Genomic DNA, 23,212 nt, shown 5'->3' with positions numbered 1-23,212 from the left:
AGAAGTATGTTAATAATACTCTGACTAAAAAAAAAAGAAGGAAAATTTGTTTGATGCCCATGCCTTTTATTTCATTCCTTAGTATTCCATGGATGGAGACGGGGAGATAGAAAATCCCTCCCATATCAAGTTGGAGTTTGTATACGACCCCAACTTCAAAAACAACGTAAACTACTCCTACACGGCTGTTCAGATCCCCACGGACATTTACAAAGGAGGTAAGTGCCTTTTTCTGCCACGTATTTTTTTTTTTACAGGTCACAGAAATGAGGTCAAATACCTGTGACCCAGTCGTACGCGTCCTTCTGTGGGGTTATAGCGTACGTGTGCGTCTATGAGTTTTCTACTCTTTGTCCATCAGCGCCGGTCATTTTGAACGAGCTGAACTGGACGCAGGCGCTGGAGAAGGTGTTCATGGAGAACAGCCGTGAGGATCCCTCGCTGCTATGGCAAGCGTTCGGGAGCGCCACGGGGGTCACCCGCTACTACCCAGGTAAGGTCACCAGTCCTGCCAAGCGGCGTGAAGACACAGTTTGAGACAATTTTGAATCAAACGAACATGTGTAAAGCAAACTAAATGATTGTTCCCTCGTATTCCTACAGCCACGCCTTGGAGGGCGCCGGATAAGATAGACCTCTATGATGTTAGGAGAAGGCCCTGGTACAACATACCTCTCTGCTACCACCCATGATACATATGCACAGCTCACTCACAGTTACACATAGGGTTGGAAGATCACGCGTTGTCTTTTTCTGTGCTGCAGGTACATCCAGGGTGCGTCGTCCCCCAAAGATATGGTCATTCTCGTGGATGTGTGAGTTTTCGAATTTTGTTGCAAACACGTTGGTTGTGACCCGACAGGTTTAGCACACGGTGTTTAAAGCTACAATCCTGGAGATTCACGTGCAAACAAATGTGCGTTTTGATCACTTCTATCACCGGCGTTTTTTTTAAGGCACTGCAGCCCTGTAGTTAGCGCCGTCGCCTCACAGCAAGAAGGTCCTGGGTTCGAACCCCGGGGTCATCCAACCTTGAGGGTCATCCCAGGCCTTTGTATGTTCTCCCCCGAGTCTGCGGCCTGTTTTCTCCAGGTGCTCCGGTTTCCCCCACCATCAAAAAGACATGCATGTTAGGGTTAGTACTCCTGTCTGTGCCCCTGAGCAAGGCATGGCAAGATGAACTGGAGTTGGTCCCCTGGTGCTGCACTAGTGTTTGCCCACTGCTCCTAGCTACACAGCTAGGAGGGGTTAAATGCAGAGAAAGAATTGCCCCACGGGGATCGATAAAGTAGTAAATAGATAAATAAAGAATAAATAAACAGATATTTACAATAATAAATAAATAAATAATGAGAAGAGACCCCGGGGTAGACCCAGAACTCGCTGGAGGGACTACATGTCCGATCTGGCCTGGGAACGCCTTTGGACCCCACCCAGGAGGAGCCGGAGGGCGTTGCTGGGGGGAGAGGGACGTCTGGAGTGCCCTGCTTAGCTTGCTGCCCCTGCGACCCCACCCCCGGAAAAGCGGCTGATGACGAATGAATGAATGAATAAATAACTGAAATAGACGTCTAAATTATAGGCACTTCTGTAGGTGTTCATTTAATGGATTGATTTGATTTTTCGGAGTGGGGTGGTCAAAAACCAACACAATTACCAGTATTGCCATGGGTGGTGGTAAACAAAACAAAAAGAGGACGACCTTCAGGATTGTGGCTTCAGGCATGTGAAAGATACATTACATGCACTGAAACAACGCAATAAGGAACCGCAAAGAAGGATGCAATACATTGTCATCACATGAACACGAGTCTTGGGGCGCCTCCGTAGCCGAATGCGTGCAGCTCATACCACATGGCCAGGGTGCAGCTCATACCACATGGCCAGGGTGCAGCTCATACCACATGGCCAAGGTGCAGCTCATACCACATGGCCACACCCGACACCGACATCTGTTGCATGTCATACCCCCCTCTCTCGCTCTCACTCCCATTTTCCTGCCTGCCTTTCACTACCACTTTCTTATAAAGGTGAAAAAAATACCATAAATAAATTAAAAAAAAACAATCTTGCGACCAGATTTTGTATTTTCAAAATACCTCCGTCCATGAGCTGGCATCTGTTCTGTATGGTGACTGCTGCTCACTCCAAGTCCAGAAATGAAAGCAGCCAGCGTTGTTTGTCATGATTCACTGGGGGGTGGCACGGTGGCGCAGTGGTTAGCGCGGTCGCCTCACAGCAAGAAGGTCTTGGGTTCGAACCCCGGGGCAGTCCAACCTTGGGGGTGTCATCCCGGGTCGTCCTCTGTGTGGAGTTTGCGTGTTCGCCCCGTGTTTGCGTGGGTTTCCTCCGGGTGCTCCGGTTTCCCCCCACGGTCCAAAGACATGGAGGCCAGGTGTATCGGCCATACTAAATTGTCCATAGGTGTTGTACCCTGCGATGGACCGGCGACCTGTCCAGGGCGTCTCCCCGCCTCCCCGATGCTGGGATAGGCTCCAGCATCCCGCGACCCTAATTAGGATAAGCGGCTTGGAAAATGGAATGGAATGATTCAAATGGGATAATGGGTCATTAACGAGTCATTCTTTGGCACTTATTTGTTTTATGCATGAGGAAAGCAGCTTTACAATGCAGCACTCGTGAATGGCCTGTCAGCAACATGGAGCACTGTAGCATGATAGCAAAGGCTGAATTGCTTCCTCATAACTTGGATATCAAATAACTCACTGAGGCAACTGCGTATTTCACGTTGTCTAGAGACCGGAACCAGATTATGAGCCGAACGAGATTTTCACAATAAAAGGTCAACTTCCTGGTCTGTGGTGGCATGACATCGTCGTTTTGTTGCTTAAACAATTCGAAATATATTTGCACCTCATTAATGACTGCAATTTCATATACATTTCATATAATTTCTTATATAAGACATAATTTTTTATGGCACATCATCATTTACATATATGGACGCTCAACTCGTGAGGAAAGGATCCGGATAAAAACGGAGCAAAAATCAGAATTGATTTTATAAGCCAAGTCGGTTTTCACATACGAGGAGTTTGACTCGGTGGGGTTGCTTGGCAACACTGTCACGTGGTTTCACACACACACACAGACCCCCCCCCCCCGTAGTGTATGTGCACGTGCATGCAGTTGCTCTGTGAGCGTGAGGCGTTATACTACTAGTGTGTACAGTATACCCTTGTTCTCGGGGCTGATGCTTACACCTGGTGCTCCTCAGGAGTGGCAGTGTCAGCGGGCTCACCCTGAAGTTGATCAAGGCATCAGTGATGGAGATGCTGGACACGTTGTCCGATGATGACTATGTCAACGTGGCCAGGGTCAGTATCTGCTACACTAATCGATTCATCTCATTGATATTCTACTGCTGTCTCCCCCGCGCCGTCCTCCCTCGTCTTGCCCTCTTTGCCTTTCTTTGTTTTTTTTTTGGTGTCGTTAATTGTTTTCATAGCCGGCCCCCGCTGCCATCCTCCTCCTCTTGTTGCAGTTTAACGAGAAGGCGGAGGCTGTGGTCCCTTGCTTCAGACACCTGGTCCAGGCCAACGTGCGCAACAAAAAGATCTTCAAAGATGCCGTGCAGCAAATGCAAGCGAAGGGCACCACGGACTACAAGTCGGGCTTCCACTTCGCCTTCAACCAGCTATTAAATGTAAATGAGGCAACGCTTCAGAGCCACACTGCTGCTCACCTACTGACCGACTCCGCTGTCACATGCGGCACAATCCTTCCTCGTTAGAAGCAATGCCGAGTCTCATCTCTTGTCCCCCTCCATTTCGCTGTCTCTTTCTCAGAAAACGAATGTCCCCCGGGCCAACTGCAATAAGATAATCATGCTGTTCACCGACGGCGGGGAGGACAGGGCACAGGACGTCTTCGTGCAGTACAACTGGCCTAACAAAACGGTCAGTTTCTCCTAATTGTTTTTAATCCACACCCCCCCTCCTTTTTTTCTCCCCAATTGTACCCAGCCACTCTTCCGAGCTGTCCCGGTCGCTGCTCCATCCCCCTCTGCCGATCCGGGGAGGGCTGCAGACTACCACGTGCCTCCTCCGATACATGTGGAGTCGCCAGCCGCTTCTTTTCACCTGACAGTGGGGAGTTTCACCGGGGGGGGGCATAGCACGTGGGAGGATCACGCTATCCCCCCCCCCTCCAAACTGGCGCCCCAACCGACCAGAGGAGGCGCTAGTGCAGCGACCAGGACACATACCCTCATCCGGCTTCTCGTCCGCAGACACACGGCCAATTGTGTCTGTAGGGACGCCCAACCAAGCCAGAGGTTAACACGGGGATTCGAACCGGTGATCCCCGTGTTGGTAGGCAACGGAGTAGACCGCCATGCCACCCGGACGCCCCTTTTAACCCACACTTCAGTTCCAGATCTGCATCTGTAAATCCCTCAATCAAGTTTGCCTCCCTGTGGTTTCGCCGCCTTTTGTTAACCGAGATTAAATTGTTCATTATCCCTCCTCCAAGGTCCGAGTGTTCACCTTCTCTGTGGGTCAGCACAATTACGACGTGACGCCCTTGCAGTGGATCGCATGCACAAACAAAGGTGAGTCGGGTTTTTGTATGGTGGTGTGTTCGTCCTGCTCGTGGTCATTCTATACCGCCCCCTCCCCGACATAACAACGTTCATGCAGGTGTATTAATCACAAGGCTGTATTCTGTGCTATTACCCCCGCCTTTCCAGCCCTGTAGTCAGATGTTACAATTGGATTTCACTGATTAATTATTAAACGCTGGTTAGAGAATAACCGACTAGCTGCAGTAAATAATGATGCAACACCAGAGTGAAATGAAGGGCTGGTTTGTAGGTTTTGGGCTAGCGGGTCTTTGCACAGGATCCACAGAGGTCTCGATGCGCGCTGTTTTTCAGTGGAGCAGCATGAGTTTTGAAACTGAACGCCGTTTCCCTAAAAGATTTCCATCTGCTGGGTTTGAGGGGCCAATTCATGGCTCCAGTAACATTTAGTACTGTCTGGCATATGGACGAGCTCGGTTTCTGTGAAAATCAATCTCTCTCTCTCTCTCTCTCTCTCTCTCTCTCTCTCTCTCTCTCTCTCTCTCTCTCTCTCTCTCTCTCTCTCTCTCTCTCTCTCCCTCTCTCTCTCTTTGTTTTCTCTCTCATTCTTTCTCTCTCTCTCTCTCGCTCGCCCTCACTCCCTCTCTTTCTTGCTCTTACTCTCTCACTCCCTCTCTCTCTCCCTCTCACTCCCCCTCTCTTACTCTCTCTCTCCCTCACTCCCTCTCTCCCTCACTCTCTCTCTCTTATGCTCTCTCTCGCTTTCTCTCTTGCTCTCTCTACCTCTCGCTCTCTCGCTCTCTCTTATGCTGTCTCTCTTTCTCTCTCTCGCTCTCTCTCCCTCTCTTTCACTCTCTTTCATGCTTACTCTCTCTTTCGCTCTGTCTCTTTCTCTGCCTCACTCCCACCCTCCCCTCCTCTCTCTCTCTCTCTCTTACTCTCTCTGTCTCTCTCCCCCTCACTCCCTCTCTCTCTCGCTCTCTCTCTTATGCTGTCTCTCTTTCTCTCTTGCTCTCTCTCCCTCTCTCTCTCTGTCTTTGTCTCTCTCATTCTCTCTGTTTGTGTTCTGTCACCCTTCTGCTGCCAGGTTACTATTTTGAGATCCGGTCCATCTGTGCGATAAGGATTAACACCCAGGTGGGTTTGTCTAGTGCCCCTCTCACAGCTGATGCCCATCCACTCTCTAGTTTTCCTTCTGGCACTGACTGCTGAAATTTGGTTTCTGTGAAAACATCTAATGCCACACATTAGCGCAGCTGAATCTCCTGCAAGCTGTAGTTGTCAGCTGTTTTAAAGCTGCAGCCAATTTCGTATTCCTGTGTTTTCAGGAGTACCTTGACGTGCTGGGTCGCCCCATGGTTCTGGCAGGGAGCATTGCCAAGCAGGTTCAGTGGACCAATGTCTATCAGGATGCCTTGGTGAGAATGCGTGACCCCATTTTTGCAAATTAAAATTTCAAGCTATATGCAAGGGACTTTGTGACATATACGTAGTAACACGCTAATGAAAAGCAATATGCATGCATAATGAAAATGGGATTTATTGTCTGTTTACGTGGTTTTGACTTTTGCATTTGGTCTTTGTAGGGTCTCGGGATGGTGGTTACTGGGACTTTGCCGGTATTTAATCTCACCATGGATGGAAATTCCCAGGTGCAGTGCCATTAAAGGCATTTATTGCTACAAGTATTACAGGGCCGATGGAGAAATGGCTGAACTGGCAGCCGTGAGATATTCTCCTTGTAGATGACAGTTCAGTCATTTCCAGGTCAGATCAGACCTGCTAAATAACCATTCAGGTAATTATCACACCAATCCTGGCAAATGAGGTTTCCATTATCAGTCCAAGTAGGTAAATAACCGTTTTCGTAGTTATCAGTGTTAAACCCTAATTGAACTAGATATCAGTGCACTCCAGCAGCTGACTGATATAGGCTAGATGGGTATGTCAGATCACATGACTCCTCTCAAAGAACATTATACAGCTTTCTCCAAATCTACAGATTTTTTTTATTATCAACTTGTCTCTTTGAGCTTATCGTGTCCATTTGAATCTCTAACTTTATTTGCACCACTACCTCTTCAGCCAGAAAGATGAAACCGAGGCCATCAGCCTCGGACTAAATTAATCACCCGATTACTCTTGTCTTACCAGAATCAGCTCATATTAGGTGTCATGGGCGTTGATGTACATCTCGATGAGATAAAGAGACTGACGCCACGGTACAATGTGAGTGTATAACCATCTCACTTGCTTGTTTCTAATACACACACACACACACACACACATAGTAAAAATGCCCTAATCATACCTCTTATTTTGTTGCACTCTTGTCTTTCACAGCTTGGAGCCAATGGATACATATTCGCTATTGATCCAAATGGATATCTTCTTTTACACCCTAATCTCCAACCAAAGGTGATGCATACCGCAACCTGAAACCCCCCCCCATTAATTGTCTACTTTGGGGGGGGGCACCCCCGTAGCTGAATGGTTACAGCGCATACCACATGGTTGCATGGTTGCCGGTCCGATCCCAGCTGGCAACCTTTGTTGCATGTCATACCCCTCTCTATCTCTCGCCCATTTCTTGTCTTCCTCTTCACTGTCGCTATTTAATAAAGGTAGAACATGCAAAAAAACAAATTCTAGTTTGGGTAGTTATGCAGTGGGGGTGGTGGGAGTGTAGGCTTCATAGGACAGTCCACATAGCAAGGACATCTTTTGTAGATAACCTTTATGATTACAGGGCTTTTCCAGTTGGGTTTCTGTGGTAAATATTTGATTTGATGTGTTTGTTGTAATTCATGTTACTTCATGTCTCTCAGCCGAATGACCTACCGGAGCCTGTGACGCTGGACTTCCTTGATGCAGAAGTGGAGGACAGCAATAAAGAGGAGGTGGGCCCTGGTTTCAGGCCTTTTCTGTACTTTACTGTCATACAGCTCAGTCAGTGTTAGTGGATCAGCGACCCGCAACATGTGCCTTCGGACAATCCGCTAGCCTGTATGTGCTGTGACGTGCAGGTATCAAACACTGGTGTTCATATGGGCACGTAGCAAATACAAACTGTCTGTTCTTCCACACTCCAGATTCGTCGACAAATGATTGACGGGAGACCAGGCGAAATGCAGATTAAAACACTCATCAAGTCAAATGATGAGGCGAGTTCTTACTCTCTGATTCACTTGCAGTTGGCTGTTAAGTCTGATCTTAACTTACATGTATGTTGCAATGATGACACAAGTTAACCAAGGCAGCTATACATACATTTTTGGCAACAATATTTGCTAATAAGGTCATATCTATAAATTATAATAAATAAATTATAATCATAAATTTTAATAAATTATAACTTTGAAGCTATATGATTTTTTTTCCTTATTTCAGCAATACATTGATGAGGCCTACAGAGGTTACACATGGACCCCTATCAATGGCACAGATTACAGGTGAGCGTATGGTGAAATGGACTACAAACTGTAGAAATTACAAGCCATAGCAAGAGACTATGGGCTGTTTAGCATTGATAAGATAGATTTAGATTTATTCTCAATAGTATTTCAAAGTAACGTCCCTGTCTCTTCATGATCCCAACTCAAACTACTTCCATTTTGGGATGCTGCCATCTACAGTCTCGGTTTGGTATTACCTCCTTACAATGAATTCTACATCCAGGCAGACTTGAGTGATGTGATGCTGCAGCTCCAGTGTGAGTACCAGTTCACAGAGGTTTCACACTCTCTGTTCAATTGTACATAGTTACACAGAGGTGGGATTTGATATGAATCCCCCATAACCCCCCCCCCGCCTCCCGTTCTGTTTCTCTCCTGTAGATTTACAATCTCTGTTGCCCAGCTCCTTTGAGTCATCAGGACATGTTTTTCTGGCTCCCAGGTAATCTCTCTCTCTCTCTCTCTCTCTCTCTCTCTCTCTCTCTCTCTCTCTCTCTCTCTCTCTCTCTCTCTCTCTAAACCACAAAAGTAACGAAAGGGCAAATCCTTATCTTAATCTTCCTCCACCTCTAGGGAATACTGCAAGCGTCTGCATCTTTCTGACAACAACACGCAGTTTTTGGAGAACTTCTTATCTCTCATGGTGGACATCACACCAGAATCTGAAGACTGTGAGTACCGTGTGCGAACAGATTTTTATGAATTACACCACATTGCTTGGCTGATGGCAGTTCATCAACCAATCAACCAACCAACCAACCAACCAACCAACCAACCAACCAACCAACCAACCAACCAACCAACCAACCAATCAATCAATCAATCAATCAATCAATCAATCAATCAAGTTGCATTTTATTTAGCGCTTTTCTAGCTGCAACAGCCACTCAAAGTGCTTTACATTTCTGGTCAAATCAGAATTTCAGACACCTGTTATGATAGAACACAAGCCGTTTTCGGTACAATCGCTACCCATTTCCACAGATCTGAAAGAGTGACTACATTTCATCATGTGTACTTGCTTGGGTCTTAGGTGACCAAGGTCTCATTCACAACCTGATACTGGATTCTGGCATCATTGGGCAGCTTGCGTCCCGAGTATGGAAGAACAAAGATCTAAATTCGTGAGTTATTAGACTGTGGTGATATACAATGTACAGTACTGAAAGTGCACTCTGTATGATTTCCCCTAAAGGAAAAGATAAGTCCAGACATTCATTCATTATAATGTAGTATTAAAAGACTGGTAATGTTCTGTGACAGGATGGAGCCATTTGCTGTCCGGCATGTTTGGCGTCAGAACTGAGTAGTGATTTTGGTAGATTACTGACTGAGACATCCTGTGTCCCAGGTATGGCTTCCTGGCTGTATTTGCATCTACAGATGGTGGAGTAACGCGAGTGTTTCCAAACATGTGAGTAAGGTTTTTACAGAAACTCTTATAGTACAGAAGAGGTTTTTAGGAGTGGGCAGTACTCCATAGTCTGACACAATAGCCATCTAAAAAAAAAAGCAGTACCTCTCTCCCATCGTGTGTGTGTGTGATTATTTGTCTCATCTGTTTCACAGGGCTGCTGAGTTGTGGGATGAGGATCCTGAACCCTTCAACTCCAATTTCTACCGACGCAGCCTAGACAATGGCGGCTATATGTTCAGGGCTCCACCAAAAGCATGTGAGTAACAGACAGCGGTGTGTTGCAGAGTTAGTCTGTCACAGAAAGCTGAATCAGTTCATATGGACATGACGTTTATTGAGAGAAACTTTTCATCGCTCATCTAAGTGACCTCTTCAGTCTCAACGGACTGCAGGTATCCCCACCCTTATAAACAATACGGTGGCATAACCACCGAAACCAACGATCGGTTTCATATGCAAATAGGCGTGACCATCAACTAGAATTACGATGGCCATGTAACGGCCATATTCACAGAGGATTTAGGAATGGTTGCAGTCACAGCATTGTAAGATGGTGACAGAGGCACTCTTAGGCCTTCCCCTCGGTTCAGAGATGGTCGTTCCCTCTTCACATAGATGGCCTCTTTGACTCCGCGTTCAAACCAGCGTTCCTCCCTATCAAGGATGTGCAGAGTCTCATCCTTGAAAGAGTGGCCACTGGCCTGTAGATGGGTGTAGACTGCGGGAGTCCGGGCCTGACGTGTTAGCTCTTCTGTATTGTGCCATCCTCTTGGCCAGCGTCTGTTTGGTTTCCCTGATGTACAAGTTACAACAGATGTACAACAGAGTTAGACTGTTGCCTCCATCAGAGCACATCTTCAGAGGCAGCTGATGCAGTGTCTCTGTGGCGTTTAACTGGCCATGATCACCTCCTGACATGAAATATCTATTATAACCACTATTTCATATTATTTATTACTCTTATCCCTATTTCACTTTTATTATTATAATATGTTACTGTTACTATTATCACCATTTTATTTTTGAAATTTAATTTAATTTTATCTTATTTTACAAAACATCATTATGGGATTTACATGTGTTTCCCTAACTCTCTCCCAATGAACAGCCGTGGACGACCCGACAGGTGTAGAAAATGGCACAATTGGTATTCTCGTGAGTTCAGCTGTAGAGGTTAATTTAGGAGGGAAGCTTCTCAAACCTGCAGGTATGTAATGTGATTTTTTTTTCTAAATAAGAACAATAAGTTGATGAGGTATCCAATCCTCCGCCGCTAATTATGTAACATTACAGCTCCGGCTGAACGTTATCCCTGTACTTCCTCCTAACGGTCGACTTCCTGTCTCTGCCCTCTTTACTTTGGTCTGATCCCTTGAATCTGATCCCAACTCAGTGGTGGGAGTTAAGTTGGATTTCGAAGCATGGGTGGACAAGTTCAAAATCCTGGCCAGCAACGTGTCAGACAGTCGCCAGGGCTCACACAAGGTATACAGAAAAACACGCCACTATTTGGTCGAGACTGTTCGTTGTTAAGTGTGACTTTACCTGGATAAGGATGGACGTTGTTCTCTCTGAACAGTGCGGGCCGTCCAGAAGCTGTGAAATGGACTGTGAAGTGAACACTGATGTAAGGATCTTTCTACTTTCATTTAACATTTACACCGGTTGACTCATTAACCAGAGGCGAATTTGCTTGTCGGTATACTTCCTTAATGCTAATTAGGTTTACGAAGTTAATGAATCTGACCAGTCTTCTTATGAGTCCACTGTGTTTGCTTGTAGCAAATGGTCAGACATAAAAAAAGGAAAATTAAGAACATTGTAACAAACATGATATAAAACATGTTACATGTGTGAACATCCGGGTGACGTGGCGGTCTATTCCGTTGCCTACCAACACGGGGATCGCCGGTTCGAATCCCCGTGTTACCTCCGGCTTGGTCGGGCGTCCCTACAGACGCAATTGGCCGTGTCTGCAGGTGGGAGGCCGGATGTGGGTATGTGTCCCGGTCGCTGCACTAGCGCCTCCTCTGGTTTGTCAGGGTGCCTGTTCCGGGGGGACGGGAACTGGGGGGAATAGCATGATCCTCCCATGTGCTACATCCCTCTGGCGAAACTCCTCACTGTCAGGTGACAAGAAGCAGCTGGCGACTCCACATGTATCGGAGGAGGCATGTGGTAGTCTGCAACCTTCCCCGGATCGGCAGAGGGGGTGGAGCAGCGACCGGGATGACTTGGAAGAGTAGGGTAATTGGACGGATACAATTGGGCAGAAAAAGGGGGGGGGGCGGGACATGTTACATGTTTCTCTAGCTGTAAAAATAGGTGATTTAAATGGTAATCCTTTTTGTTTTTAGAAAAAGATGGACAGGCATGTTATCAGTCTTAGCCTCACCTCCAGGACTCATTTGGACCTAAACATGCTCCCAAAATCTAAAGAAAATTAGCAACAAATACAAACTATTTACTTCATTAAAAAAAAAAACAGCCTGTGAATACACCGCTTGTTTGTCACGAGGATAATGTGGTTTTACCCTTTCAGCAAGCAGGTTTTCATGATCTGATCCATTTGTGTACGATCGTGTCAGGCTTTATGCCAGACAGGAATTTCGTGTCTAGTTTGCGTTGTTGAGCTGAAAACCAGTACAGACAGTGGATTTGCTGTCGGGAATGTGGTGGTTAACTATGCCGTGTTGTGTGTAGGACCTCCTCTGCTATCTCATTGATGATGGCGGCTTCCTGGTTATGTCGAATCAGAGGGACCACTGGAAAAAGGTAGGTTTCTGATTCTGATTCTGTCTATCTGTGTGCTGGCTCAGTCGCTCAGATCGTGGACTTTCACTTCAGTCAGTTCCCTTATGTCACTGCTTCCTATCACTGATCAGTCAAACTGAGATCATCACCCAACTCCAACCTGGGGAACGGGAAAACATGGAAGAAAAACAGAAGCGAAACGGGACCCTCCTGCCCCGTTGTACTGTTGGGCTGATGCTTGAACTGTATGTTTTCCAGCCAGCCTGTGACTTCCTGTACTTTCTTTTAACCCCAGGTTGGCCTTTTCTTTGGTGACGTTGACCCCTATCTGATGCACGCACTGTACAACAACTCCATCTATGCACGGCGTCAGTCCTTCCAGTACCAGTCGGCATGCGAGCCGGTCAGCAGCAGTCACACTGGTGCTGCCTCCAGAGGCATCTTCGTGGTAAGTGTGTGTGTGTTTGTAAGTGGGGTGGGGTGGGGCAGTTGTGACTAATTTAGGAAGACTCACGCTGGAAAATCAACATATTCTCTTTCATTAATGGAAAACACTCATCTCTGAACCCCCCCCCCCTTCCCTCTTTATCTCGGTGACTCAAGCCGTCAGTCTCGGACATCCTGAACCTGGCCTGGTGGACGTCAGCGGTGGCATGGTGAGGCTCTTCTTAGTACACGTCACATGGTATCAAAGAGCGAGCGAAGTGCCCTTTAATTGTGTCCAGACTGTAAGTGACACCCGGAGTGGGATACCAGGACGGCAGGTTTCGAGTGCTTGGCAACTGCTCTCATCTTATTGTAGCCTCAATCTGCTATTGCTGTTATTTGCTGGTGTTGCCAGAATATGCCTTGCTCTCTCACAAGGAGTAATCTGATCACTATTCAGGTCTGTGGTCCAGCAGTTATTGTACGGACTGGCCTACAACAGTTGGTTCTTTCAAGGTCAGTTTGTAAACCGTCAGACATATCTGTCCGTGCATGAGTGTCTGTGTTGAAGCTTGTAAACAGATTAAATCCATGCGCTATCACACAATACATTTGTGTTTCACAAACATTATGTGGAATTTGCATATCGATGTGTGTTTTGGTTGTAGGGGACACCCTAGTGGAAGGGTTGGAGACCAAACAGAGTAGCTGCGTGACCATCCAGAGCCAATTCTACTTCACCAACACCACCAACTCATACAACGTGCTGCAGGACTGTGGGAACTGCTCAAGGCCAGTGCCGAAACGTCGACCAAATTGTGTTTGCTGCGATTGCATTGATTTGCCCAGCTTGTGGAGCCGGTGTGTAGATGCAGAGAGGGCTGACTTCCTGTCTCCTCTTCACAGGCTGTTTCACGCAAAGAGGATAGAAAACACTAACCTCCTGTTTGTGGTTGCTGAGACTCTGCCCTGCAGCTCCTGTGAGATCGAGAGGCTGACCCAGCTCAGGACCGAGTGTATCCTTTCGTAGTCACACCAGGCTTCACACATGGAAATTCACAGGCTAGTTTTCCAGTCATGCAAAACACCTGGAAAATTATTAAAGTGATCAGAAGTCCTGGAACTATTATTGAGGTCATGGAAAATTGTAAAATTGGTTTGTAAAATCCCAGACTGTACATCAGTGCCTGAAGCTTGGGTGGTTCAGTGAGCAGCTAAAAGTTACACAGTCCATGGGTAGCGTGGCAGTCTATTCCATTGCCTACCAATGCGGGGATCGCCAGTTCGAATCCCCGTGTTACCTCCGGCTTGGTCGGGCATCCCTACAGACACAGTTGACCGTGTCTTTGGGTGGGAAGCCAGATGTGGGTATGTGTCCTGGTCGCTGCACTAGCGCCTCCTTTGGTTTGCCGGGGGCCTGTTCAGGGGGGAGAACTGGGGGCAATAGCGTGAGCCTCCCATGCTCTACACCCCCCTGACAAAACTCCGTGCTGTCAGGTGAAAAGAAGTGGCTGGCGACTCCACATGTATCGGAGGAGGCATGTGGTAGTCTGCAGCCCTCCCTGGGTTGGCAGAGGGGGTGGAGCAGCGACCGGGACGGCTCAGAAGACTGGGGTAATTGGCCAAGTACAATTGGGGAGAAAAAGGGGGGGAGGGGGTCCAAAATAAATAAATAATATGGCCTTCTGTGACTCATGGAAACTCATGGAAAATGTCCTTGAAACGTCCTGGGAAATGATTTTCTAAGAAGAGATGACCCCGCCAACACATCAGGGTGCTTCTCACGTTCGCTAAATGTCCAAATGTCAGCTGTCATGGGTTGCAGTAAGGGTCACCATTAGTTCCTTTAAAGGGGCTTTGTGGACTTGCTGCCAGAGCTCTAAATCTCTGAATCTGGGGATAAATCTGGGGATAACGGCCACAAACCAGCACGGACGAGGCAGGCAGATTCAAAAAGAGAGGCAGTGAATACCCAGCAGGCGTGCGACATCTGCCTTTTCTGAACACATTCAATAGATATGCGTTTGCTACGATTGTGTTGTTCACTACGGGCTGTAGATGCAAGCCAGAACCTTTGTTCAAACCCGTGTTTTCTAATGTGTGTGTGTGATTGCTTTGGACGATCATTCAGCAACGCATATCAAGCCAAAGTGTTACACATAGCCTCTTTAACTGAGTTACACAGTTCAGGAGGAGAACCCGTGTGAAGTACTGAGCAATGCACGGTACCGCAAAGGCCCGACTACCTGTTTTGACTACAGCGCCTGGGTAAGTAGAGGTCCAGTGCTGACATTAAAGTAGTTTCTGTGATTTCCTCTCTCGGCTTAATGCAGCCACTCGTTCTGGAAACGTGTGTTTCCTTCTGGCCTGTGTTGCAGGAGAACACGTCGGAGTGCGGCCGAGGGTATTCTCTGCAGTCCTCCATAGGGCTTCTTCTCTTTATCCAGCTCATCCTGACCCTCTTTTCTCTCTGACACACGGGACAGACCTCAACATCCGGGTCGCTCGCGTCCTGCCGCCCACTTCCATTTAGTTGTGATCAGTGTCTCCTAATCCAGCCGTGACCTCTGACATGACAACTACTGGAATCTCATCACGTATGACTCAGAATTACCCTCTTACCCAAATTGGAAAGACTGGGTTGGTTTCATTTTACCAAAAAGGCTTTCATAGAGCACTTGGTGTAGAAAATTTGCGTGGGATAGCGGCTCAAAAAAATCTCGAGTGCGATTCCAATTTTAGACCTGCAGCCAGATGTGCACCCTGTCAGCGTCGCCTCTGCCCATCATAAACCACTCCTTTTTGATTTATGGTGTCAAAAAAAAACGAGTGCTTTAGTGAAAAGCTGTCATTGAAATGCTTCCATCAATGTCGAGTATGGATCTCAAAGTGCTTCCACGAGTCAAATGAGTAAGCTAAGTGGTGAGAAATAGGCCAAAAATAATCAAACGTTGCAGTGATTTTTGTCGAATACATATGATGCTACATGCTCAATTGGTTCCATGGCAAAACATTAAGGTATTTGTAACACTTTGCATGAAGTTGATCTCTAACAGTGCAATAATGCTATGTTTACTGGAGCAGCATCTCATTTTTGTGGTAATGCTGGACAGCCGTTGATTTCTGATCCAATGATTTCAAGCGATAAACACAAGGTGTGGTCTCTCTGGCCTTCTTACATGAAAGATCAGCTGCAGTTGACGCGCGGCAACGTTTCTTTAAGCGTCGCTATCCCACGTTTCACATCAGTGGGCAGACGGTAAGCTTTTAATCCCATCATGTATCTCGAATTGCCACTATTTGTCAGATTTAAAGTTATGCACTTATGTACGCTTTTGTATGGAGAATGTAGCTTATGAGCAGCTTTTGGTGTTATCATTACATGATGCATCTTGACCCTTTTGTTGATATTCCTTTGGAGTTGAAAAATGATATGTAACTTTGGTAGATTATTTGCGTTTAAGTATACACTGTACACCTTTATATGGGGCCACAAACCGTATCAGTATAAACTGTCTTTAGATTTCTCCGACGTTGGTGATACTGCCGAAAAATCGCATTCGTCTTGATAGTATTAGAAAAACAGTTTTAGTTGTATCAAAAAAAAAAAATTGGAAATTTGGTTTGCATGCTGGCCTTCAAGTAAAAACACATTAAATTGGACAAACAACAGTAGACCAGATCAGACAAGGCGAGTATTCTACGGAGACATGTTCCCAGTATGGTGCAAATAAATAGGTGAGTCATCAGCAAACAGTTGTTTTACGAGTAAAAAATTGTAAGGGAGCGGTCAGGATGGACAGGAATAGCGCTGGCCCTTCTTCTCTGTGTACCTCTCAGCGGTTTTCAGCTAGCTGCGTCTGACCTCGCCGGCTATTTTAACCAAGCTCCCGGCTCTATTCTTGACACTGAGCTGCCAAACCAAGCACGCAAACACAACGTGGAGACAGAGTCAGTATTTGCTACATGTATAATTAAAGACTAAAGTTAGCAAAATGAATACAAGTGGAAGAAAAATCAGAAAAGAAACTGGATAGTAAGAGTGACTTTAGATCCCTAGAGCTCCAGCACACCAGTGGAGGAACGTTTCATGACCTGATATAAAGGCCATTGTGATTTACAGTGAAAATATTTGACCATGGTGATTCAGTTCCCCATGGGGGTTGTTCTGTGTTACGTATTTTTTTCTTCCTTTGCTTTGAGTATTAAGAAAGGAATATTTTTAAAAAGCTCTTTTAAGAAAATACTTGTTAGATTTTTTTTTCTCCCTCTGTCTGCCTGGTGTCCCATCCAGTAGTGCCTTGTTGCACTCCATTTGGATGGCAGGAAAACCAGATCTTTGGATCTAGATGTGGACATTGATGTGCACAGGCAAATTTGAATATTGAAGGTGGCAATGATACAACTCTGCATGGACGTCTGGATGGGGGGGGTGTAATGAGGAAATCTTGATGCTCCTCATGAACTAATGAGCTCGGAGACGGAAGTAGGCTTACTGACTGGCCTCCCTTCCATTGAGCAGGCTGCCCTTCATGTCTTTTTCCACGGGGCGAAGTCCGAGTACACGGTGGAGCGAAGAGAAACCGCCCCGTTGCCCCTCGTGCTAAGTGTCGTTTCTTTCAGCACTGTGGTTCAGCCTTTGAATCAAAAAACAAACCCAACCAAACAACGTCCATTCCATTTTCACGGGTTTCTACACCGTCCCGTCTGCACAACGGACACATCAACCCCGTGAGCCATAGATCTGAGGCCTGTCGGATATACGTACTTTCCACAATGACTGATAGAAATGAGTGAATGTTTATGTATAATGTCAACAGGCAGTGCATCTCTGCTAAACCCATGCATGGGGTGGGGGGGGCGGGGCGGGTGGGGGTTGTTAAAACAGACAAAGCTTGACAGTTTGATGACCTCGGCAAAAACATTGCTTTTAAAAAAGCATTCGATCTGAGATTTTGCGGTCTTCCCCCCCCCAGTGGGTATTGCATTATTTAGAGAACTTCAATACACTGCAGTACATTGAAGGAAGGCATTTTGTGAAGCTCTTTATAGCCTACAATGTATTACTATTGTTGAGGTCAGTGTTGTGGTTTGCATCGTTTGATTTAAAAAAATACCTAACTGCATGACATTTTGGAAAAAACATAGAGCGTAATGTACATAGAGTAATGACCGAATCATTTTGCATTCCTGTTCATGTGCAGCCCTCCAGCCCCGCAGGGAGGTAGGTGATTGGTGCAGGGGCCGCCGCGGGGCTCAGCAGTGCCCCCTGTATTTTCGAGAATGAAGTTAAACGTTTGACTTCAGTGAATCCTAACTTGCAATATTTTACAAATTAGCTTCTTTTTTTTTTCTTCCCCGTTAACTAAAAGCACAGATTTGTCTGAAATTATGAGCAACCTACTGCCTGATAGACACGTATTGGAAATTCATGGCATATGAGAGATATTTGAGTAGTATTTGCGGGATATAACGGAGGCAGGGACGAGGAAAATGTCAGAGACGTCCCTCAATAGACAACCTTTGTTGTACATTTTTATTATTTCTCTCTGGGTTTTTTTATTTTTTATTTTATCTTATTTATTTATTTGGGGGTGGGGGTGGGTAAAGTGAACAGTGTTTTTATTGAACCGATGGAAAACTGAATGATTTTGGAGTTTGCGGGTGGACGCTATGCACAGTTTGCTAGACACGAAAGCCGTCCATGTCGTTTTATTTACTGGGTAATGAAAAGATCAGAATGTTGACGTTTTGCTGTAGTTTTGCTTTTGGTTTCGCTGATATTGTTGTTTACCTGGGAGAGTCTCCTCTATTTGTGCCAGTCTCCAATGTCACCTCATTTTTTGTACAGATGTACAAAAGTCAGCAGAAGAAGGCTAACTTTGTAAAGATTTTGTCTGCCACATTACAGAAAGGATGACTAAATGTTTATATCTGATATTTGGTGATTAAATGCTATTGATATTTTTCACTTCAGCTCAGTATCGTATTCGTCTTTTCCTGTTGCCGTGAGTACCCTCGGCAATGACGCCTGGTGTGAAAGTGGATACGTCATATATAAAGACCAACCATACTGAATAATGACAGCGATGATGGCGTCCAGTACAAGTTATCTAAGTTAGCATGCTGACCAGAGTTTCTGCTTTACTGCACGTTTCCATAAGCTCACGGTGTATAAGACGGTGGCTGCCGTTTACAGCCGGGAATCACTTTACCACATGTTGCAGCTGTGAAACTGTAGCCACGACATGACGGCTGGGGTGGGAGCTCAGAGGCTCGTTTGCTTGTTATCAGTGAGACCGTTATGTGCTTCATGTGTCATCCGAGTCATTTAGAGCCAAGCGAGGCCCTCAGCTGGTTATCTGTTAAGATTAACACTGTAATACAATAATGTAAAGTAATGTCAATATAGCAGTCATACATACAGGATGGGCAAATATGAGATGGTATTTTAAAACTAAAATGGTGTAATATATAAGCAAATTGTGTGTATAAATATTTATATACACACACAGACGCCAAAACATGAAACCCACATGAGGCCACTGCCATCAGGGAATACTGTTGCCTTTAAGGGTGTACTTGGTCTGAAATAATGTTTAGGAAGGTGGCACATGTATGTCAAAGTAACATCCACATGAATGCCAGGACCCAAGGTTTCCCAGCAGATTATTGCCAAGAGCCTCACACTGCCTCCGCTGGCTTGCCTTCTTCCCATAGTGCATCCTGATGCCATCTCTTCCCTGGGTAAACGATGCACACGATGGACCCAGCAGTCCACATGAAGTAAGAGAAAACGTGATTCATCAGACCAGGCCACCTACTTCCATTGCTCCATGGTCCAGTTCTGACAGTCACGTGCCCATTCTAGGTGCTTTCAGCAATGGACAGGGGTCATCATGGGCACTCTGACTGGTCTGCAGCTACGCGGCCCCATACTCAGCAAGCTGTGATGCCCTGTGTGTTGTGACACGTGTATGTTGTAATGTCCGTAGACGCCTTGTCTTACTGACATAAGAATAATTCAAGAACGAGCCGACTTCGTAGGTTCTTAACTGTGTAGCTTTTACTAGCGTTCATCCGACATACAACCTTCATAACATGCGCTTCTCACTTCCTGTATACGTCACACGCACTGCACGTACACCCGTGAGTAGGTCAAGTTAAACACGTGACCTTTCATTCATTACATCTCCCCCTCTAAGATGATTTTCTAAACATTTCTCTGAACATTTACTGCCAACAATTTTAACCTGTATATCACCCCCCTTTTCACAAAAAAATAAAAAATCTCCCACAGTACACAAGTCCATACGCCTCACAAATCCAGCCGGATTGCAGGCTTGCTCACCCTGCCAGAGCGAGTAACATATGGTGTGGAAGTTGGCATTTCTGCTGCTCGGGACTCATCCGTGTTTCCACTCTCCCCTGGAGTGACATGGTCAGGATCCCTGCTGACAAAGGTGAGTGTTTTAGGTGTGGCCAACAGGTGGCGCCTGTTCCTTCTGTAATGTTCACCTTGAGCTGTCTCCACTATGTAGGATCTGGGAGTGGAGCTCTGACTGTGAACAACTGCTGGCATTGTCCATGTTTTCTGTCCATCAAGTTTGGTGAGTACTGCGTCACCCGAGTTCAGTGGGCGCAGTGTCCGCACGCCGTTCCTGCGGTTGTAGTAGAAAGCCTGCCTCGATTTGGCTGCGGCGTCAGCGGTTTTGATCAGTTCCTCTTTAGGCCAGGCCGGTTTCAGGTTATGCTGCAATGTGGGTAAGGTGGTTCTGAGTCTCCTACCCATGAGCAATTCTGCTGGACTGGCTCCAGTGGAAGAAGAGGGTGTAGCTCTGTATGTCAACAGGGCGAGGAGAGGGTCTTCCTGCCTTAATATGCTTTTGGCTCTCTGAACAGCCCTCTCTGCCTGTCCATTACTCTGGGGGTAGTGTGGGCTTGAAGTCACATGGATGAAATCATAATCCTCACTGAACCTCCTCATCTCTTCTGAAACTAGCTGTGGCCCATTATCGCTAACTACAATTTCAGGGATACCAAAACGTGCAAATGTAGCCTTCAGCCTAGCTACAACCTGACTGCTAGTAGTTGTTGGTAGATTTAGGATCTCCAAAAACCTGGAATAATAGTCAGACACTATCAAGTAGTTTTGCTTTTTGTACTCACACAGGTCTATGCCAACTTTCTGCCATGGTCTGGATGGGAGCTCACTTGACATTAAAGGCTCTTTTCTCTGTGTGTTCTTGTGTTCTCTGCAGAATTGACATTGCTGTATCTTTGTTGTAATGTGCTCTGTCATTTTGGGCCACCACACTGACTGGCTAGCTCTCTCTCTGCACTTAACTATCCCCTGGTGCCCGTCGTGTATTCTGTCTAAGATCACCTCCCTCATCTCTGTGGGAATGACGATACGACTGCCTCTGATGACTAAACCATCTACCGCAGATAACTCCCCTCTCACCTGATAAAAGTCTCTGACTGTGTCCGGCACTTTATCGACATACTCAGGCCAGCCGTGTCTGATGAAGCCCAACACTGTCTGGAGCTGCAGATCCACATCCGTGCTCTGTTTTATCTCCTGCATCCTTTGAGGTGTGGCAGGCACCTGGCACACGATGGCATCAATGTGCGCTGCAACATCATCATGAGAAGCACCATCTCCGTAGCACTGCTCTGGGCCTCTGGAGAGTGCGTCAGCCACAGCTAAAGTTTTGCCTGGTGCGTATTCAGCCACTGCATTGAAACGCATCAGCCTCATTAACAGTCTCTGGCACCTAATGGGCACATTATCCAAGTCTTTGCTGTTCATGAGAGGCACTAGTGGTTTATGATCGGTGACAAGTCTGAAATTGTCAAGCCCAAACAAGTACTTCTCGAACCTTTCACATGCCCAGACGCTGGCTAAGCACTCTTTCTCGATCTGTGCGTACCTTGTCTCTGCGTCACTCAGCCGTCGGGAGCAGTAGGCCACGGGCTTCCAGTGTTCCCCGTGCTGCTGGAGCAGAACGCCTCCCAGCCCGTAGCTGCTGGCATCTGCTGACACCACCGTAGCCTTAGTGACGTCGTAAAAGGTGAGTACCGGGGCGGTGGCGAGTGCTGCTTTAAGGTCTTGGAATGCTGTGTTCTGTGCAGGTCCCCACTGCCACTCTGTCGTTGCTTTAAGCAGTCCATAAAGCGGCTGACCTACAGTGGACAGCTCTGGGACGTATTTTGCCAAATAGTTCACCATCCCGAGGAACCTCTTGAGTTCCGTCACGTTCTGGGGCTGAGGAAAGTTCTCTATTCCGGCCACTTTGTCCGGGTCAGGTCTGATGCCTGCCTCGTTGATGATATGACCAAGGAAGCGGACTTGTTTCTGTTTGAACTTGCATTTCGCTTGGTTCAGTTTGAGACCTGCTGTTTCAATGACCCCCAGCGCCTCTGCTAGGCGCCGGTCATGGATTTCCTCAGTCTCTCCATGTATAAGGATGTCATCCATGTACACCTCTGTTCCCTCTAGCCCGGTCAGAGTTTCCGCCATCTTTCTCTGGAAAATCTCTGGAGCACTCGTTATACCAAATGGAAGGCAGCAGAAAGCATACCTGCCAAATGGGGTGATGAAAGTGGTGAGCCCCCTGCTGTCTTCATGCAAGGGGATCTGGTAAAACCCACTTGCTGCATCCAACGTTGTGAAGAACTTTGACCCTGCGAGCCTTGGCATTATTTCCTCCATAGTGGGCAGCACGTATTTCTCACGTTTCACCGCTCGATTCAGCCTCCTGAGGTCAGCACAGCAGCGAACCTCTTTCTTGTTCGGTTTCAGCACCGGCACCATAGCGGCGCACCATTCTGTGGGCTGAGTCACTTTTTCAATAATGCCCTCATTTTCCATGCGCTGCAGTTCTTTCTTAACCAGTGGTACAAGTGGCAGCGGTATCCGTCTGGCTGTATGCACCGCGTATGGCTGGGCACCCTCCACCAGAGCTATTTTCACTGGGTCTGTTTTCAGCAGTCCACTTGAACCGAAAACTCCACTGACCTCATTCATCCGCTTCACTAGACCCATCTCCACTGCCTCTGGACGACTCAGCAGACAGCTGCCTCTCCCCTTGATCACATACACTGGAAAGGAGTATTGTTTCTCCTTGTAGTTGGTTGTGGCTTGAAACTGTCCTATGCAGCTGATGTTTCCACCTGGGCTTATGAAGCATGTGTCAGGAGGTCCCAGTTTTATGTTTGGCTTCAGCTTTTTAAATGTCCCTTGGTTGATAACAGTAGCGTCAGCCCCCGTGTCAATTTTAAAGGTTATTGGTACATCACTTATTGTTAAACTAACAGTCCAATCTTCCTGACTGCTCTCTTTGCCAACTTCTCCCAGAAAGTACAGCTGTTTAACCTCTTCAGTGACTTCTCTCACCGCTTTAGAGTGACATACACGCTCCCAATGTCCCTTTTTATGACACTTGTTGCACTTACTGTTCGTTGCAGGACACTTCCGCTCATCGGTGTGCTGCGTCTTGCCGCACCTCCCGCATTCATCTACTTTGTTGGTTGTAGGTCTGCTGCCACCATGACGCTGTCCGCCCTTTTTGTTTTGGCGTCCGTCCCGCCGTCGGACAACGTTGACGTTAGCCA

General features: G+C 46.7%; 1 protein-coding gene across 1 annotated transcript in view; it reads left to right on the top strand.

Moving 5' to 3' along the window:
• LOC130106899 (voltage-dependent calcium channel subunit alpha-2/delta-2-like) overlaps positions 1-15,298 on the top strand; it is a 37,872-nt gene extending 22,574 nt beyond the window's left edge. Inside the window, exons 6-38 of the mRNA XM_056273209.1 lie at positions 83-218; positions 362-493; positions 604-661; positions 765-815; positions 3,239-3,338; positions 3,506-3,667; positions 3,810-3,920; positions 4,495-4,573; positions 5,631-5,680; positions 5,872-5,961; positions 6,130-6,195; positions 6,698-6,772; positions 6,887-6,961; positions 7,372-7,443; positions 7,636-7,707; positions 7,934-7,995; positions 8,179-8,255; positions 8,380-8,440; positions 8,572-8,669; positions 9,032-9,122; positions 9,350-9,412; positions 9,568-9,671; positions 10,524-10,622; positions 10,809-10,900; positions 10,995-11,042; positions 12,119-12,190; positions 12,465-12,617; positions 12,773-12,825; positions 13,056-13,111; positions 13,264-13,387; positions 13,502-13,611; positions 14,781-14,863; positions 14,974-15,298. Of these exons, the coding sequence (XP_056129184.1) occupies positions 83-218; positions 362-493; positions 604-661; positions 765-815; positions 3,239-3,338; positions 3,506-3,667; positions 3,810-3,920; positions 4,495-4,573; positions 5,631-5,680; positions 5,872-5,961; positions 6,130-6,195; positions 6,698-6,772; positions 6,887-6,961; positions 7,372-7,443; positions 7,636-7,707; positions 7,934-7,995; positions 8,179-8,255; positions 8,380-8,440; positions 8,572-8,669; positions 9,032-9,122; positions 9,350-9,412; positions 9,568-9,671; positions 10,524-10,622; positions 10,809-10,900; positions 10,995-11,042; positions 12,119-12,190; positions 12,465-12,617; positions 12,773-12,825; positions 13,056-13,111; positions 13,264-13,387; positions 13,502-13,611; positions 14,781-14,863; positions 14,974-15,069 (2,871 nt within the window). The 3' untranslated portion in view covers positions 15,070-15,298. The remainder of the gene's footprint in view (positions 1-82; positions 219-361; positions 494-603; positions 662-764; positions 816-3,238; positions 3,339-3,505; positions 3,668-3,809; positions 3,921-4,494; positions 4,574-5,630; positions 5,681-5,871; positions 5,962-6,129; positions 6,196-6,697; positions 6,773-6,886; positions 6,962-7,371; positions 7,444-7,635; positions 7,708-7,933; positions 7,996-8,178; positions 8,256-8,379; positions 8,441-8,571; positions 8,670-9,031; positions 9,123-9,349; positions 9,413-9,567; positions 9,672-10,523; positions 10,623-10,808; positions 10,901-10,994; positions 11,043-12,118; positions 12,191-12,464; positions 12,618-12,772; positions 12,826-13,055; positions 13,112-13,263; positions 13,388-13,501; positions 13,612-14,780; positions 14,864-14,973) is intronic.
• Positions 15,299-23,212: the final 7,914 nt, after the last annotated feature.

Source organism: Lampris incognitus, chromosome 2, assembly GCF_029633865.1.
Source record: "Lampris incognitus isolate fLamInc1 chromosome 2, fLamInc1.hap2, whole genome shotgun sequence".
Classification (NCBI taxonomy): Eukaryota; Metazoa; Chordata; class Actinopteri; order Lampriformes; family Lampridae; genus Lampris; species Lampris incognitus.
This window is presented reverse-complemented; position numbering and strand designations above follow the sequence as displayed.